The sequence below is a fragment of the Polypterus senegalus genome, chromosome 1 (genome assembly GCF_016835505.1).
Source record: "Polypterus senegalus isolate Bchr_013 chromosome 1, ASM1683550v1, whole genome shotgun sequence".
Classification (NCBI taxonomy): domain Eukaryota; kingdom Metazoa; phylum Chordata; class Cladistia; order Polypteriformes; family Polypteridae; genus Polypterus; species Polypterus senegalus.
Window position 1 is genome coordinate 335,220,537 of NC_053154.1, and position 19,559 is coordinate 335,240,095.

A 19,559-nucleotide genomic window follows, 5' to 3' on the forward strand; every position below is an offset into this window, starting at 1 on the left:
GCCAGGGAGGCCCTAGCGGGAGCTGGAGCCCATCAGAAACGGGCATATGACATTCGGGTCATGGTCCAACTTTCAAGCAAGGGGACAAAGTGTGGGTCTTTTGCCCACAAAGGAAACGGGGGTTGTCCCCAAAACTGACACACCATTGGCAGGGACCGGGATAAATTCTGGACATATTTGGAAGTTGTTTTTCGAGTCCGAATGCCTGGACGGGGGCAGACGGGTGGTGCTACATAAAGATCGTTTAGCACCATACCACCCATTGGCCCCAGCACCAGAAGGAATTGGAACTCAAAGTGGCTCTCCAACCTCCACACTCGGTGTCGAGACAGACATTGAAAGTCTCCGGACTGAACCTGACACGAGTAGTGGAGAGTCAAGCAGGCCAAAGCGTGTCCGTCGCCGACGGGATATTTATTAGACTTTGAATGTAACGACTAGGGTTGTGAGGACACTAAACCCTCTTGGGAGGGGGCTATGTAGCGACCCGGCAGTCAGCGCTGCCGGAGTGATGCATTGTGGGAAGGTTGTACGTTCACTGCTTTTTATAATGTTTTTCCTGTTGTATTTATTAATGTCTTAACTTGTAAATAATGTTGTGTTTGTGTTCAATTAGTTGGGTGGGTTTGGGTCATCGCCGTCCGGGGTTATTTATTTTGTAAAAAGTACCGGTTATGTGAAATGTGTCTTCGTGCATGACCTTGACCATGGCAGTGCAATAATGTCGAGCTTTGTTTACTGGCTATCTGTGAATAAAGAGATACAACAGGACAGAGCTGTTATTCATTGCTAAGATTTCATCTCGTATGGGACACGAGTGCTCGTTACTTAAAGAGCTGGGTACAGCTGCGTGCATAACGCTGGCAATCCGCTAGCCGACAGCTTGGGAGAGGTGCACGGCAGAGATCGGCTTTAAAAACTCGACCACGGGTCGCTACAATATATATATATATATATATACATACACACACTAGCAGATTACCCAGTGGCTTCGCTCAATGAGCAGAAGGGAAAAAAATAAAATGCAGAATCTGGAGGAATTTGTGGCCCGCATCAGGCAACTGACGCCTGTGTGACGTGGTAGCCTGTAAAGACTGCGTTCGGGTGTTTGTGAGGCCCTCAACTGAGATTGTCGTATACGTTGATCAGCGAGCCTTCTCTCTCGATCTGCTTCCGTCTCACCTGACTCTTTTTGTTGATGGGGAACTTCAGGAACCATCAACAATCATTTTTTTGGGGGGATTTGTCCCGGTATTTTAAATGTCGGCATAAACCTAGACTGTTCGGTAGGAGCCGTGCTGCCAAACGATGTCATCTGAAAACACGAATTGTATTTTGTTATGTTGTGTAGAAAATGAGTTGAATGTGGATTTGCGCCAGAAATAACAGACAACAACGGTATAAGTAGATGGCTTAAAGGTGTTCATTTCACATTGCCGTCTAAACAACACATCCCACGTGATTCAAATTTAAACCGAGCCTCCCAGCGTCCACTTTGTTGTTACAACCAGTCGCCGCTGAAGGCGGCTTACAGTTCGGCGCAGTTAAAAAGTGTAAAGACGCAAAGCTGTTTTCTTCATCTCTTCTACTATCAAGTACTGGGAAGTAAAAAAAAGTTACAAAGTGGCAGTTTTGTCTGTCTCTTAGCGCTGGAGTCCAGAGCGGAGGGCTGAGAGAGGACGACGCGGGGCGCACTACGTAATACGTAATTTACATATCGCGTGGTCATACGTAATATCCGTTTCAAACGCGAAAAGAATATATATATATATATACAACACACATATATGTATATAGACACACATTTATACATGCCCCCTACACACCCAGACCAATATATTATATAAAAGTAGAGACATACGTTAAAAACATAAAGCAAAGATTTTAATGGGTTATAAGGAAAATCAAAGTAAAATCCATCCCATCCATCCATTTTCTAACCCGCTGAATCCGAATACAGGGTCACGGGAGTCTGCTGGAGCCAATCCCAGCCAACTCCGGGCACAAGGCAGGAACCAATCCTGGGCAGGGTGCCAACCCACCGCAGGACACACACAAACACACCCACACACCAAGCACACACTAGGTAAAATCAATTGAATTTTTTTAATACAAGCTAAAAAAAATTATGTAAAAGTGAAATAATTTGAAAATATTTATTGAATACAGACAACAGAAATATTATTTAATACAGGCAGTTACTAAAAGGTGGGCCGTGGCACGTAGTAACAACACACTGTGTTGACAGTCACTGCACGTTGCAATGCTGAACCAGAGCTACACAGCGGCGCGGCTGGAGAGCAAAACGGTACGAGTGTCGCCGTCCTCTGCAAACCACAGAACAAGTTACAAACAGGCAGCAAACACCTAGTTTCCTTGTTACATTTGGGTTATTTTCATGAAGAGAATCTGGGAAAAGAAAGTTCAATTACTTATAAAGTTACAACTAAGTACCATAAGAAGGTAGTAAAAATATATTTTTATTACGAAATCTGAAAACGAACTACGAGATATTTGGGTGTCCCTGAAAGGTCAGTAGGGCGGCACTGGGTTTGCTTCGCGAGGAGTTTGCATGTTCTCCCCGTGTCGCGTGGGTTTCCACCGGGTGCTCCGGATTCCTTCCACAGTCCATTGGTGATCCTAAATTGTCCCTAGTGTGTGGGTGGGTGGGTGTGTGTGCCCTGCGGTGGGCTGGCACCCTGCCCGGGATTTGTTTCCTGCCTTGCGCCCTGTGTTGGCTGGGATTGGCTCCAGCAGACCCCCGTGACCCTGTGTTAGGATATAGCGGGTTGGACAATGACGGACTGAAAGCTCAAATATTATCAAAATATCAAATGTGGGACGTCTGGCAACCTACAAAGACTTATTAGCGCATACTGTAAAAAAAAAAAAAATGACCGTTAATTTTCCAGTGTGAAAGTGCTGCATAGCGAAGGCAAACAGCTGTAACATGTAAAACGGTAAACCCCGATGCAGTGAAATGAAACACGCAGACCCATAGGATTTTTTTTACAGTTAACCTTTAATACAATCTGTTTCTGTGAAAAAAGTGGTAACCACGGCACCAAAAACGCGATAACGTCGTCAGTAAGGAAATTGTATTCTGCCTTCCATTTCACTGCACCAAGCTGTTCAAAGAGAAGTTGCTGTTTGTTGATCCCCGTGTCCGGTGACCGAGACTACAAATTCTATCACTTTAAACACGTAATTGAACGCAAAATGATCGCATGTAGTGCGGCTTCATGGAGCCGTCTCTTCAGTTTTAATTAATGCGCACCCGAAGAAAAATAAGTTTGGGTGGTTGTCATATGGAGTAGGATGCAATTTTTCAGAACTTTAATATTTTGTTTCTTTTTTTTTTTGTTTGTTTGTTTGTTTTTGGCACCGGTTTTTAAATTTGTGTACAGTTTCGATATTTGCATAAGGGAACGCCCCCTTTTCCCATATTGTTCCCCTGCACAATTGGCGGTCTGGAGATTTTTGTACTTGAACAGAGTTAGCAAACTGTCCCGAGTGCTGAAGGTTATCTGGAAGCCGACTTCTGGTGGGTCGTTTTCGAGGACCTGGCCAACCTGCAACACAGCAGACAAAGCAGACTTGTCTTCTCCACCACACACCGTGCCCTAAAGACATTCAACGTGGACTTCTTTTCGCGGCTGTGACACGTTTGTTGTTCTTTTAGTGATGTAAACTCAGTTCGGCTCTGTGCTTCGGACAGTACAGAAGTTTTGATGGCCTAATGATTGGTAATTTTACAGTTTATCCATCCATCATCCAACCTGCTATATCCTAACTACAGGGTCACGGAGGTCTGCTGGAGCCAATCCCAGCCAACACTGGGCGCAAGGCAGGAAACAAACCCTGGGCAGGGCGTTAGCCCCCCGCAGGGCAGTGGGCACCCGGAGGAAACCCACGCAGACACGGGGAGAACATGCAAACTCCACGCAGGGAGGACCCGTGAAGCGAACCCGGGTCTCCCAACTACAAGGCTACCACTGTGCCACCCGTAGATATACAGTATATATATACATATAGTCATTCTTAATTATATAAAGTCAACGTCTGAGTATATAAAGCCATTCTTGAATATTCAAGGTCAACATCTAAAAATATAAAGTCAATATATGCATCTATACAAGTCATTCCTGCACATATATCTGAATGTATAAATTCAAAATCTGCATATATAAAGTCATTGTCTGAATATATAAAGTCATCCTCGGAATATATAAGTCATTTCTAAAAATATAAATTCAATGTCTGAAAATATAAAGTCATTCCTGAAGCGAAACCCGGGTCCCCTAAATTGCGAGGCAGCAGCGATACCACTGCGCCACCGTGCCATCCTTTACAATTTATATAAACCTTAATTTCTTTTGTAATGTGCTGCAAACAAACACGTCGTCATTTACTGTTGAATATACAGAATCAGCAAAGTTATACCGGTGAAGACCTAAACATATTGTCAGCTTCCAGTTTGTTTTTACCGTAAATGTACAATTTTTTACAGGACCGCTTCTGTAATTGCACTTTACTGGGTTGTGTTACGCGCCTCACAGACCCCTTGATTTATCAAAAACCTTTACACATAAAGTTGGTTCTTTTGGCTTTGAAAAGACTTCAAATATGTGGACAAAACAGAAATATTTAATGTCTAGCAGGCGACCTGCGACACGAACAGATCCTGAAACCCTGAAGTTGGCCCGATGTTATTCCACGCCGCGAGGGTCCTTTTTAAAACCAGCAACCCAAGGAAACGTCACAACTTATCATATTCGTGGTTATTTATAGAGCCAGTTACGAATCCCAACACAAATAAGGGCTCATTCTGGATCATTCGTGTGGATGGGTCTTTTGGAAGCCAGAAAGTGATCCCCTCGTGTCATCTCACTGAAGAAGCCCCCGGCGCTTTAATTTGTAAGAGTGTTGGGCTCCATGGGGGCTTCGACCGGCACCGAGAACCTGAAAAGTCAGCAGTTTGAAAGAACCGTTTCGTTCCATGGAGGGTTTTTACATGTGAAGTTGGATCTTCGGGGATTGAAAAGGTTCTTAATTTATGGACGAAACAGACACCTTTAATGCTCGACAGGCTACTGAGATCAAGAAAGAAGAAACTAAGCCTGCATTCTTGTATTCAGCAGGCGTTTCTTTTAAAATGCAGGAACCCGTTGGAATTTCACAAGCCCGTTACCAGCTATTCCTGTGGCTGTTTATGGATTCCGTTACAGGTCTCAATGAATGGTTCTTTCTGTAAGCTTCGTGTGGTTGGTTCTTTTAGGAAACAGACTGGTTTCCCCGATGGCATCACTCTGTAGAACCGCCTTTTTTTTTTTTTTTAAAGTGTTAGACGGGTCTTTTTACGCGAGCCCCTTGACTTACCACAACGGCGCCCCTCGTGTCGATAGTGTGTTTTTAGTATTAATACAACTTCGAGGTGTCCCGAATGTGCACCCCTTGAGATGCCAAAACGGCGCAACCGCGTTTATAGCGCAGACGTAAATGAACTGTCCAGAGCGAGCGCGCGCGCCTCTTGATTTACATAAACCCCGCCCTCACTGTCTGGATCGCGCGTCCCTCAAGTGTTGCAAACTGCTCTCCTCGTCAACAGCGCGCTTTCAGGATCTTTAGATGTCGAAGATTGGGAGGGGTGGGGGATCCCATGGCGCCCCTTAACTTTGATAAACCGGTTGCTAATGACAACTAATGGACTGACATGTTCTGCTTAAATAAAATTTACCTAAATAGTCGTCCAGTTAGACAACTACTTTGGGCTGCATAGTCGAGGAAACCATTATCTAATATCTGCTGAAACTTTTTTGCTAGTGTAGTACGAGCATTTAATAAAAATAAGTACGCATGCGTTTATGGAGTCATACAAATAAAATTAGGAACAGATAAAAATGTAACACGACACCTAAAGGATTCCATTAAAACGTGAATACAAATACAATAAAATCCCACAAACCTCTCATGAACTAAAGAAATGATAAAAAAAGGAAATCTTTTTTTTTATTTATTTATTAATTTTATTACAATCAATACATAGCAATCAAGTTTTTACAAAAAAAAAGAATTATGTTAAGAACAGATCGATCCCCACCCCTGAGAGAGAGAGCAAGCCAAAACGGCTTGTAAAAATACCTAAATTAATAAATTCTCTGTGCTTTATAAACTTATTTTAAGAAAAAAAAAATCTATAAAACACACTATGCAACAATAACACATGATAAATCAGTCTAACAATATCGTTAAAAAAGTAAAGCAAAACGTAAAAAGCCCCATTGACTCAATAAAACAAAATTTGCAATTAGTTAAAATATCTTGCCCTTTAAAACTACATATATATGTATATACGTTCAGGGACAACTGGGCGACAGACAACTCGGCTAAAAGACAACTGGGCGACATGCTTTACCAGTTAGGTGATAGTTAGGTTCAAAGAGATTTTTTTAATGATATTTAAATGAAAATCCACAGAATCACCTGCTTTATGAGAGTCTCAACACATTGAGAGTAAAGATATTCCTTAAGCCGTACTCGCAGGTCACCTTTTGTATTCTAAATAACGTTATCATACGATTACAATCAATACAGTTTATATAAAGGATTAGCAATTTTGGTTGCAGAAGATAATGTAAGATAGAATTTGTTCCATCTGCAGAATAAAGTTCGTTCGCCAATTTTATAAATTTATTTTCAACATTTTAAATCACGTTGTTATTTAAATATAATTAAAAAATCTCTTTCTCCGAGTTGACTGTCTCCCAGTTGCCACTGGACCATTTATATAAAAATGCTTAAAATCCCCATTAAAAAAATAAAACCCATTTAAATAATTGAGGGGCGGCACGGTGGCGCAGTGGGTGTCTGTGCACCCTGCGGTGGGCTGGGGTTTTTACTTCCATACAGCAACATCCAGTTAAGCCGTTGATCTCCTCCCACACGTGACTTCAGACCAGTTTATACTGGTGGGTGAATTAGTCTGGATGTGCCCCAGGTGTGTTCCCCATCAATCTCCCACCGCCATGCCCCAGTGTGGCGGAAGTGCCGGCTGTATCCCTGGAAGCACTCCGAGGGTCCCTGCTTCTCTTCCCCCCAACACTTCCAGATGTGGCGGAAGTGCTGAGGTCCAGGGTCCTCCAGGTATTGGGGTGCCCCCTGGCGGTAACCACGGGCCACTATAGGGTCGCAGCTTCCCAGCTCTGTACCAGTGGACCCCATGGCGGTCGCCCCCTCGAGGTCTGGAGGAGGCACAAGCCCTCGTCCGGTCGTCTTGGGCGTCCCGGCTGAGTACCACCCTCATCCGGGTACCACAATATATATAAAAGAGAAAAACTTTACTTCCATAGTGCAACATCCAGTTAAGCCGTTGATCTCCTCCCACACGTGACTTCAGACCAGTTTATACTGGTGGGTGAATTAGTCTCGTAAAGAGGCAGCGCCCACCTTATTCACAAACCACGTGTTACTATTTGGACCATCCATCCAAAGTTATCAGTCCTATCAGACTAACAAGATAACAGAGCAAGATGACAAGGATAGGAAGATAAGGGACAAGATGATCCGCTGTGGCAACTTCTAACGGGAGCAGCCGAAAGAAGAAGAAGAAGATCAGGCTAACACGAGCGAAGTACTTCATTGGGACTTCATCGGTTCATAACCTTTGGTTGTTGCGATTCAGAAATAACATTGGACCACCAGAGTCGGGGGCATTCAGTTTAGGTGGGTGATCTCGATTGGCGGTAGGAGCGTTTAGAACGCTTTTTGTTTCAAAATGAAATACACTAAAAGGTAATGATGAAGTAAAAGTATCACATGGAAAAAGTGCAATGATGTATATAAAGCAGTTGTTACATTTGGAAGAACTGCAGCGATGTATATAAAAGATTGAGTGAGTGATAGACGACAAAACCAGCACGTAAAGAGACCCTGATGTGGCGTCCGGAAAAGTCCTGTGAACTGAAAACAACCTTTGAAAATAAGATCAACTTATTAAAACCTGCAAAAGTCAAATTAAACGTGCATTATTATTACCAGTGAACAGAACGGTGATGTAGTATTTTAGTAGAATATGATCACATATTGTGTTCTGTTTTACAGTTACTGTACGAGGTTTATTTATTTAGTTCAGTTATAAACAAAAAGTTTGTTTATTTTTTGCGTTGTGCTTCGAAATGAACACAAATTCGATTTTGTTTTAAGGATTAGAAGGAGAGTCAACATCGTAAAAGTCCCCGTCTCGGTAACTCTCTATATTTGAACCGTCTCACGAGACACCCTTAGGCCAGCAAATATCATAAAAAATAAGCAAATTGTATGAATATCCATCCATTATCCAACCCGCTATATCCTAACTACAGGGTCACGGGGGTCTGCTGGAGCCAATCCCAGCCAACACAGGGCACAAGGCAGGAAACAAACCCCGGGCAGGGCGCCAGCCCAACGCAGTGCATGAATATGGATGGGCCAAATAGTAACAGGTGGTTTGTGAATACGGTGGGTGTTGTCTCTTTAAGAGAAAACTTCACCCACCTGGATAAATTGACCTAGAAACGGACAGCCACAGCTAACTGGGCGTTACAGTAAGGAACTTTTATGTGGTAAATTTAAATTATTTTAAAGAGATTTTATGGGGATTTTAAGTATTTATATATATTTATATACATACTGTATAACAAACAGGCGCACTCCATATATCAAGAAAACAGTTTTTAAAAACTCTTTTCTTAATACTGGTAATGGAACCGTTTTCCTTGACTAAATGTCGTTAATACAGTCACAATAAACGGTAATATTCAAATTACAGTACTCCCTTTCTTTAGTCCCGATACCGGGACTCCCACACCAGGCAGAATCAGTTACTGGTGGTAGACAAACTGAAACCCCTTAAACGTCAATAAAGCACTCGCATTGCCAAAAGCTATAAGTCAACATTAAACACAACTGTTTGAAACCCAATAGGAAAGAAATGAAAATGAAGAGTCTAATTGTAGGTGCAGCGCCGCAGAGCCTCATGGGACGTCAGTGCCGTCCGTCACTACGCCCGGTTATAGTATTTCTAAGAGGCCAGCGCTCTTAACTAATTGTAAGTTTTGTTTTTTTTTCACAATATTGTTTGATTGAGTTGCTATGCGCTGTTTGTTTAAAGATTGTTTTTTTTCTCTTATCATTTCACTAGTTCTTGGGATATCTGGGGGTTTTACAGCACATGCCATCCACCCATTATCCAACCCGCTATATCCTATTTATATATATATATATATATATATATATATCCATCCATCCATCCATTTTCTAACCCGCTGAATCCGAATACAGGGTCACGGGGGTCTGCTGGAGCCAATCCTAGCCAACACAGGGCGCAAGGCAGGAAACAAACCCCGGGCAGGGCGCCAGCCCACCGCAGATTAATAAGCCAATTATTATTATTATTATTATTATTTTACAAAAAGGTCCGCTCCATTTGGGAGGTGGGCCGAAGCTATTGGCCCTCGTATTGGCCAAAGCTGCCCTTAAAAAATGAGTATTTTTTTTATAAAGTTCGGGTGGAACTAAAGCGACCGTCTGCGGTTATCTAATGCGGAAAACACTCGCGATTTCTCTGCACGAGCCTTTTTCTTCCAAAATCTGTCACGAAATTGTTAATAAAATAAACACGTGGAGCGCCAGTAACGAATTTTCTTTTGATCTGATTTATGAATGAGGATCTACACTCTTTTAAAATACTGGTTCTTTGACGGCACTTTAGGATTCTTCACTCAGTTCCTCCATTGTCTGACCAAGCAGCATTTCATTCTTTGTATATGAAGCTGCTTCTTTGTGTTTTGAAAAGATTCCTAATATGCAAAAAAAAAAAAAAATATATATATATATATATATATATATATATATATATATATATATATATATATATATATATATATATATATATCTTTGATGTATGATAGGCGAGCAGGTCACTAACAGATTAAGAAAATCTGGATTTAGCCTGGATGTGTTATTGTACTGTAGAGTCCTTTAAAAATCAGGACTCCCCCGCCGGGCATTCCACAGATCTGCTGCCGTCTCTCCATACTGTGGAGCCAGTTATGGATCTAAATAAATCTCATGGTTCATTCTGGAATCTTCATTAAAAATAAAACATTGAGTTTAGTCAAAGAAATTTATTGACGATTGCATTAAGGTTACATTCAGGCCAAGTGCATGTATCGCGTGTAAATAACACTCGAGTTTTATTTCACTAGTAGTTCCACTTACTAAGTCCATTCACTCTTAAAAATGTCGTCGCTTTAACGGCGCTTTCTGTTTCTTTGGTGGGCTGTGTGGTTCCCCCTTGAACTGTTACTTGACTGAGCACCATTTCATCCTGGGACGGGAATTCTTTTGCATATAAAGTTGGTTCTTTGCGCTTTGAAATCGACCTAATATATGAAAAAAAAACCCTGAAATCTTTAAAGTACGGGGGGATGGGGCTGCCTAGCAGGACACTAACAAGATTAAGAAAACTTGAACGTGGCCTGTGTGATTATGCAGCGCGAGTCCTTTTCAAATCGGGACACCCCCCAACTGGCAGTTCACCAATCTGTTTCCATCTGTCATGGTTACTTACTGCACTAGCGGAGGTGTCGCTCGGGTGGGAACAAAATGGTGAAACAGTTTCCATTTCTTAATTGGCAATGAATTTATAATTGGAATATTGTTCAAAAGTCAAACTGCCGTCATTAACGAATCACGGATTACAGTTGCTTAGAGCACCTTATGATACACGACGTCTTTCATTTCGCTGTTTGGACCACGAACATGGAGATTCTTTCCCAATCCTACACTGGAGCAGGCGACGTCGAGCTGGCCGTGTAAACAGTGAGGTTCTTCAAGGTGAACTCCAGTAACTTAAAAGTGTTTGTTGTTACGCTTTTTTTTAAGGACATCGCAAATGCAAAACGTACTGGAGATTGGAAAGGGAGGTCATTGGAAATTGGAAATCCAAAGTCGTTTAACGTGAAATGCGAAGATCCTCCCCGTTTCCGATTCCACCTTGATCACGTGTGCATGACGTCACCGCGTTGCCACATTTCTCACAATCTTCATACATACATACAGTATCTATATAATCAAAGCCCAGCGCGGTGTCCGTGTCCGCGTACCTTTTGGCTGTATAGCCGCCCCGTAGAAAAGCCCCAGTACGTCCCCTCTCAGAATTCCTGCTTACCCCCCTCCGTTCTTTCACCTTTGCTTTTATTTTTCCTATTCCCGAAAATCTTTTCAAAACATAAGTAAAGAAATAGACAGAGCGTCACATTAACGTCGTCTTCTCCCCTCTGCCTATTAAATAATCAATAAACTGAAATAAAAAAATCACGAAAGAAACAGGAACCACAACCTACCCTTACAGCGTCCAACGCACTTCTGGCGTTACAGCCAAACAGTGGTGTATGCAAGTTATGAGGTGTGACGCTAATTAACGCCCGTACTACAACAGATTATATTGTTCATATACTATTAACTATTTACAGGGATCAACTCTTTTGGGGAAGTTCATAACAAAAACAAAAAACTTAAATTATAAATAACATGTGCACTTGAGTATTTCGAGCCCCGCGTCTGAGTCGGATGGTTTCCCTGGTCACCAATTCGTGTATTTCACTAGGCCCACTATGCCTTTCCGTCTTCAGCTACCCATGTGCACTTTTACGGAGGAGACCTTACGGAACAATGCCGAAACGAAACGCAACTAAACCTGCTGCTGCGAGAGAGGACACATTACAGCATGATCACGAAGCAAAAAGGCAAAGGCGTGACAGTCGTTCGCAAGAAACGGACACTCAGCATTCACACAGATTAGCACAACGACGCGTCTCTGCCGCACAACGAAAGGCAACTGAAACCCCTGCAGAGAGAGAAGACAGATTACGCCGTGATCGCGAAAGAAAGAGGCAAAAGCATGCCAATGAGACTCCCGACGAGAGGTCCCTACAATTGAGTCCTTCAACTGTGGTCATCCAACACGCAGCGTAGCGCGCGCCAAGTCGCTAGTATATATATAAAGTTCCAATGAAGTACTTCGCTCGTGTTAGCCTGATCTTCTTCATCTTCTTCTTCTTCTTTCGGCTGCTCCCGTTAGGAGTTGCCACAGCGGAACATCTTGTTCCATATCTTCCTATCCTTGTCATCTTGCTCTGTAATCTTGTTAGTGTGATAGGACTGAGAACTTTGGATGGATGGTCCAAATAGTAACACGTGGTTTGTGAATAAGGTGGGCGCTACCTCTTTACGAGACTAATTCACCCACCTGTATAAACCGGTCTGAAGTCACGTGTGGGAGGAGATCAACGGCTTAACTGGATGTTGCACTATGGAAGTAAAAACCCCATGGGCCTAAGTTTTTCTCTTTTATATATATTGTAGTACCCGGATGAAGGTGGTACTCAGCCGGGACGCCCAAGACGACCGGACGAGGGCTTGTGCCTCCTCCAGACCTCGAGGGGGCGACTGCCCTGGGGTCCACGGGTACAGAGCTGGGAAGCTGTAGGGGCCCATGGTTACCGCCAGGAGGCACCCCAATACCTGGAGGACCCTGGGCCTCAGCACTTCTGCCACACCTGGAAGTGCTGGGGGGAAGAGAAGCAGGGACACCCGGAGTGCTTCCAGGGATACAGCCGGCACTTCCGCCATGTGGGAGATTGATGGGGAACACACCTGGGGCACATCCAGGTGCTTATTTAAAGGGGCCGCCTCCCTGCAGAGGATGACTTGAGTCGGGTGGAAGACAGATGAGGTCTCTGGAGGAGAGAAGGAGGTGGTCTGAAGAGAGAGACAGAGAGAGAGAAGCCATGTTGTGTGGCACTTGGACATTGTAAATATTGTAAATAAATGTGTGGTGGTGATTTACAACATGTCTGCCTGTCTGTGTCCGGGGCTCGTTCCACTATATATATATATATATATATATATATATACTAGGGGGCTCTGCTCCCTGCTCGCTTCACTCACCCACCCCCGTATTTGGTTTACCAGATATACTATACAATACAATTTATTTTTGTATAGCCCAAAATCACACCAAAAGTGCCGCAATGGGCTTCAACAGGCCCTGCCTCCTGACAGCCCCCCAGCCTTGAAGAGGCTAAGAAGACAAGAAAAAACTCCCCCAAAAAAAAAAACCCTTGTAGGGAAAAAAATCGAAGAAACCTCGGGAAAGGCAGTTCAAAGAGAGACCCCTTTCCAGGTAGGTTGGGCGTGCAGTGGGTGTTAAAAATAAGGGGGTCAATACAATACAACACAATACACAGAACAGAACAAATCCTCAATACAATATAACAATAAAAAATCTAGAAGTACGGAGTAGAATTTCACTGTAGATGATATCCCGTAATATGAATTGGATTTGTTTAGAGTCCTGGAGACCTCATTCATCAAGCTGCCTCCCCCATTTTGCCATTCCACAGCTGAAATAGCGCTAATCCGATGAAAGGACCCCTCCTTCCCACGATTCCTGCGATCCTCCATCAGGGATGACTTTACCATTGGCAGGCAATATGCAATTTAAAGAGATTGTTATTTTCATGGGAATTGTTACATATGCATTATTTTCACTTTTACTTTAAAAACTTTTGTAAAAACAATACTTGTCCTTTATTTCCGGCCCCGTGCGAGGTCACATCTCTTTCTTGCCAGACGTATAACGTTGCTCATGTTGTGAAGTTGAACGCACGCTAAGGTTATGTCTTTGTATCGTTTGCTGCTTGCGAGCTGCCTGTTCTGCTTGTCGCATGTCGTTGTTTTAGGAGCTGGGAGCACATGATGCTTGTCTGGCACACGCAATCCAACAACTGCTAGGTAAGATGTCTGTGGAGTTGATTTAAATGATGGCTCACTGCCTTGTCTCGCGTGACGTTGTAAAAACAACACTTGTCCTTTATTTACGGCCCCGGGCGTGGTTAAATTCTCTCTTGCAGGACGTATAACGCTGTGCGTGTTGTCGGCCGGGGGGTTAGCTGCTGTTGCGCTGCCCTTCGATCATTTTAAATCCTGTCCAGCCGCTGTCCTTTTTGCTACTTTGTGGCTCTGCTGCTCGCGTTGTGATCGCTTCTCCATGATCATAAATATACACCTGACCGAATTGTGTTTTCTTTGAAATTAAACTTGTCGTTGCTTTAACTGTTGCAGGACCACAGATTCTCATTATTGTGTAAATCTACGTTTTGTGCATTGAATCTTGCGAATGTGAAAATACTTATACTTATTTCTGACCTCGCTTTGTCCTGCTATTTTTTCACTGACACCTGGTCCTGATGATTTCCTTTTTTTTTTTTTGCGCTAATGCGATGTTTTATTCGTCGACGTTTCATTTATAATGTATTGTCCTTTACACGCTTCATATGTACCGAGACACCTGTATCTGTGTGTGCTGCTTCCCTTTACACTACTGATTGGTTTTTTTTGCCGATTCTCTTTCGCCTCGCGGTTCTTTTATTTGTGTTTCGTGATCTTAACGTGAAGATCACGTATCGTCTCCTAGTTCATTCATTCCACAGGATTTTTTTTTTTATAATAGAGATATATTATAAAACAAAAATAAATAAATCCTGGGAGGGAACGACTAGGGAGACGAGATGTGAAGATCACGGAAGACACTTAAAAGACCCGCGAGACTAAAGAGATTGGCCACGGAGCGTCTCGCGAGGACCTTAAACATGAGACTTTGTGCCAAGAGATTGACCCAGGACCGTCTCACGGGGACGTAGAACATGAGCGCATATAAAGCGTTCTCAACCTCTCCTGTGTGTTGTGCTGCACTTCCATTCTCGATTGAGCCCCCTGCACAAGCCCACAACAGCCCATGTTATATTTACAGTTGACAGAAGCAGCACACGTGGTGTTGCCCAGGTCGGTAATGTTAAGCCACTTTGATTAGAGACATGGAGACCTTTAATGTTTGGGGGGTGTGGTACTGTGCTCGGTCAAGGGGGGTGTGTAGGTTACTAATTGGTGATTGTAAATCTTTGAGTAGTAAGAGGAGCATATGGTGGGAGTTGGAGTAGTGAAGTCACTTGTAGCGTTTCAAATGCGTGTTTGACTGCATGTGCGGAGCGGGTGGAGTGTAGCGGGGTGTGCTGGTGGTGTAGTATTAGGTTTTGTATCGCTCATGTGTGGTGAAAGGATGTGTTGTGAGGGATGAATATTTTTTCCAAAAAGCACACCAAGCAATGGTTTCACACATAAATCAACATGAAACATCCGTTGCTACGTCCTGTGGCTGCTGTTGGCACATGTTCGTCATCTCTGGCTGTCTCAATGGCCAGCAGGAATGCATGGTGGGCCGGCTGCCTGCTTGTCTTCGCACAGCAGGTGGGCGGTAGTGGCAGTCGCAGGGACGCAATATGTTTTGTACCTCTTGTCACCATAAGTGGTGGTCATCCCAGGCGAACGCTGCTGTAGGCATATCAGCTACACAAATGTGCTCAGCACCACGATCAGCCGATGCTGATACCTCACTTTCGTTTTTGATCTCCATCTCCAGATCACTGGCATCAAATTCTAAGTCTGGCATGTCAGAGTCCGGTTCAGTGATAATGCGTAAAACATTCATGGAGTATTTTAATTTGCACATTCGCTTAAGTCTCTCACTAGATATCGATGCCATTTTAGAGGTTGTTTGCTCTTTGCCACTCATACACACACAGGAAATCGGGGTTAAATCGGCAAACCGTCTTCACTTTCCTTCTAGTAAAGAGAGTCAAACTAAAACGTAAGGGAGATTTTTGTCACAGTTAACACCCGATTACCGTCCTCTCCCCCTGAATTTCGACAAAAGTCAACATCAGCCCTGAAAGAGTTGAAAGAAGCATTTAAAAAATATTCCTGGAAATGCGGTTTCCCCTTTATATTGATTGTTTAATAAGTGTATATATTAAAGTTTTATTTTTCTTATTTTTGCATAATAAGTGTATATATTAAAGTTTTATTTTTCTTATTTTTATGATTGAATAAAAGTTTTAAAATATCTATCAATCTTACTTACTTGTAATGTTGATTGTATTTTTGACTGTCTTTTACTTACTGTTATGTGACTCATATGAGTTCAAAAAGAATTGAAAAAGAGAAGCAAATAAAATGAACTTCCAGTAATGTGTCCAAAAAGCTTCCGAATGAATGGAAATATAATATGAAAAAATAAATGCAAAATGAACTCCAAATCATATCAGTGAATGCAACTGGAGAAACAACAGGCTAGAAACGCGGCCTGTCTGTCTGTCTGCCTGCCTGCCTGCCTGTCTGTCTGTCTGTCTGTCTGTCTGTCTGCCTGCCTGTCTGTCTGTCTGTCTGTCTGTCTGTCTGCCTGCCTGCCTGCCTGTCTGTCTGTCTGTCTGTCTGCCTGCCTGCCTGCCTGTCTGTCTGCCTGTCTGTCTGTCTGTCTGTCTGTCTGTCTCTCTCCCCCTCTTGGTGTTTTGCAGTTGTTTCAGAAAGCATTCAGATGCCCTCACTTTATGCACACTTTATTGTTTTGTAGATTTAATTTTAAATGGAAAATTGAAGAGCTGAGTTGCAAAATCAGCTAAGTACAGGAGACAACTTTTTGTGAAAAGGAGAAAAATAATTTTTAAGTATTTGAAATGATATATTTTTAAAATTCTTTTTGCAGAATGTTGGTTGTTACATTACTGAAGGTCAATTGCTGGACATCTCAGAAATCTGAATATTTTACATTTTTGTAAAAAATAGGAAAAAAAACATACTTAGCAGGTTTTGACGCTAAATCAATGCTGTTCCATAAACCTATAAGTAGAAACTTTCATCATCTTTAACTTTTTCTGATTGCGGATTGTCCATATTGACTCCCGTTTTGCTAAGCAACATTTCGACATCCTTTGCTTTTACTGGATTAACACAACAATTCAGTAGAGTATGTCAGCTGACAAGTTTTTTATTTTACTGCCACGTTTCACAATACTGTGACTGCAAAAGTCGCCCAAATACGTGGTCTTTATGTTTATGTTACTTCTTCTTATTTCTGCCACTCGAACTTTTGTCAAGTGAAATGGGAGCTTGTTTTTGCAGACTTTTGCAGTTGCAGACTTGTAGTTAAGCACCTGCCAGTCTCTTCCTAAAACTCTGAGTGTGGCATATTGAGATGATTGGCTGGTGTACTTAGCAGCTTTTGGAACTAAACTGGTTATGTATTTAACAGGTTTTGGAACTCACATCAAAATTTATAGCACTATATTTTGGTACTTAGCAGGTTTTGAAGCCCACTTCAACTCCAAGCACATAGCCGACCCTTTGATGAGTCACAACCATGCTTCACCTAAAGTTCGCCCAAAAATGTACTGAGCAGGTTTTGGAACTCACCCCTTCAATTGTGATATTGAGAGGCACGGTGGCGCAGTGGGTAGCGCTGCTGTCTCGCATTTAGGAGACTTGGGCTCGCTTCCCGGGTCATCCCTGCGTGGAGTTTGCATGTTCGCCCCGTGTCTGCGTGATTTTCCTCCCAGAGTCCAAAGACATGCAGGTTAGGTGCATTGGCGATCCTAAATTGTCACTAGTGTGTACTTGGTGTCTCTGTGTGTGTGTGCCTTGTGGTGGGCTGGCGCCCTACCCGGGGTTGGTTTCCTACCTTGCGCCCTGTGTTGGCTGGGATTGGCTCCAGCAGACCCCCGTGACCCTGTAGTTAGGATATAGCGGGTTGGATAATGGATGGATATTGTGACAGATAGAGGGCTCTCTCGCTCCCTTGAACCCCTGTCCATGACTCCAGACACCAGGTAAAAGTCCAATAAGTGACTTTATTAATCTTCCACAGTGCACAAAGCACCCTCTTCTCCACAATACTCATAAACAATCACAATAATACACAATAATCCAATCCTCCACTCCCAGACACGTTGCCCTCCTACCACCCAGCTCAGCTCGCCATCTGGAAGCTCTCACAGTCCTTTTATATTTCCTGACCCAGAAGTGTTCCCAATCCCAGTCCATGTGATCCTGTATCACTTCCAGGTCAGGTAAAAGTTCTTTTCTTCACCCCGGAAGCCCGTCGCTCTTCCTTTGATGAACTTCCGGGTCATAGGGCACAAATAAGTCTTTGGTCCTCCCTGCCGCTCCCTCTTGTGGCCCCTGTGGTATCCAGCAGGGTCTTGTATAAAAACTACATAGGCCATGACTCCCTGCTGGTCTTCGGGGCACCTCCATACTGCAGGGAGGGCTCCATCTGGCGGCCTGGGGGTATTGGCCGGGATGACAAGCCGGCCAAAGGTCACAATATGTATATATATAAAACATATTTGCCTCTTTCCCTGTATATATTGTCAAAATTTCCCCTTGGGATTAATAATGTTAATCTAATCTAATACTGTGTGTGTGTATATATATTTTTAATTTTGTATATATATATATAACTTAGCCATGACAGTGTATATATATATAAACCCACATGCACACACACTGTCATGGCTAAGTTGAGATGCCACCCGTCCCGGTCAGCCGCATTCTGAACTTTCATGTCATTTCAGACAAAAACTCAAAACTTGTGTTGGGATTGAAGCCATCTGCAATAGAGATGATGGTGTGTGACAATACTGCGGCTGCTGCTGTCACGTTTGCATCATCATGGGGACACTGAGCATTTGAGCGTCTTCTTTTCTACTTTATTTTGTGCGTTTTAATGAAGTCATACTGAGGAGTGTAAAGATGACGATTTCCAAATGCTCCAAATGCTCAAAGGAGATTTTTCTTAACTTGAGACAAGTCCTGACTGTCTGAGGGGATTTATCCAATTTCCATAGTGAAATCTTCAAATCTGTGCATCAACTCAACTTTAATGGCTGCTGGGTGCCACTGCGGTTTGTCATTTCTTGGTACCCCCTGTTATTTTTAATTGTATAAATAAAAAATGCCTAAGCTAAATTAACTAAACATTTGCGTGACGCAATGGGCAGCTGGTGAAGGTTACTTTAAGCTCCGTGTTTCTGATTTTCCCTGAACTCTGACTGCGTGCACATTATTATTCTGACATTTAAGTTTATCACTAATGATGGCGCTGCAGATGGCGGCGATGTGTTGCGTGTAATTCAGCAGGTAAGAATTTCAGTGGACTCTATGCAGGACAAGAAGGACCCAATACACCTATAATAGCCACATTTCATTTTTTAAAAAGGTAAGATAAATAAGGAATAGCTCCAATGGTGCCATTGTCTAAATCTCATCAGACGCTTTGAAAGAAGTTAAAAAGAACTGAAAATCTTACCTGTCAGAAGAAGACACAGGTGGAGCAGCAGTGAAGCGTCCATATCTGATCTTTCACCTGCAAGCAGGAAGTTAAGAACAAAGAGCAGACCTCGATTTTGTTTGAGAGATACGGGCGGGTGGACCTGAGGCTTGTGGTCGAGGCAGCTAATGAAGACTCCTTCTTATCTCGGCGGTGGGAGGAGTGCAGAGGATGTTGTAGGGCAGTTTCAACACGTGTACCATCCAGGACGCCAAACTGTCTGGGTGTTGGTGAGTAGTGGACTGGCGGCCCGTCCCAAGTGGATTCCTGCCCCGTGGCTGTTGTGGACCTGCTA

The 19,559-nt window shown here is 43.1% G+C and overlaps 1 protein-coding gene across 1 annotated transcript in view; it reads right to left on the reverse strand.

The window, feature by feature from the left end:
• The window catches only part of LOC120516900 (natural cytotoxicity triggering receptor 3-like), a 59,597-nt gene extending 40,256 nt beyond the window's left edge, over positions 1-19,341 (reverse strand). The window contains exon 1 of the mRNA XM_039738902.1: positions 19,244-19,341. Coding sequence (XP_039594836.1) covers positions 19,244-19,286 — 43 coding nt within the window. The 5' untranslated portion in view covers positions 19,287-19,341. The remainder of the gene's footprint in view (positions 1-19,243) is intronic.
• Positions 19,342-19,559: the final 218 nt, after the last annotated feature.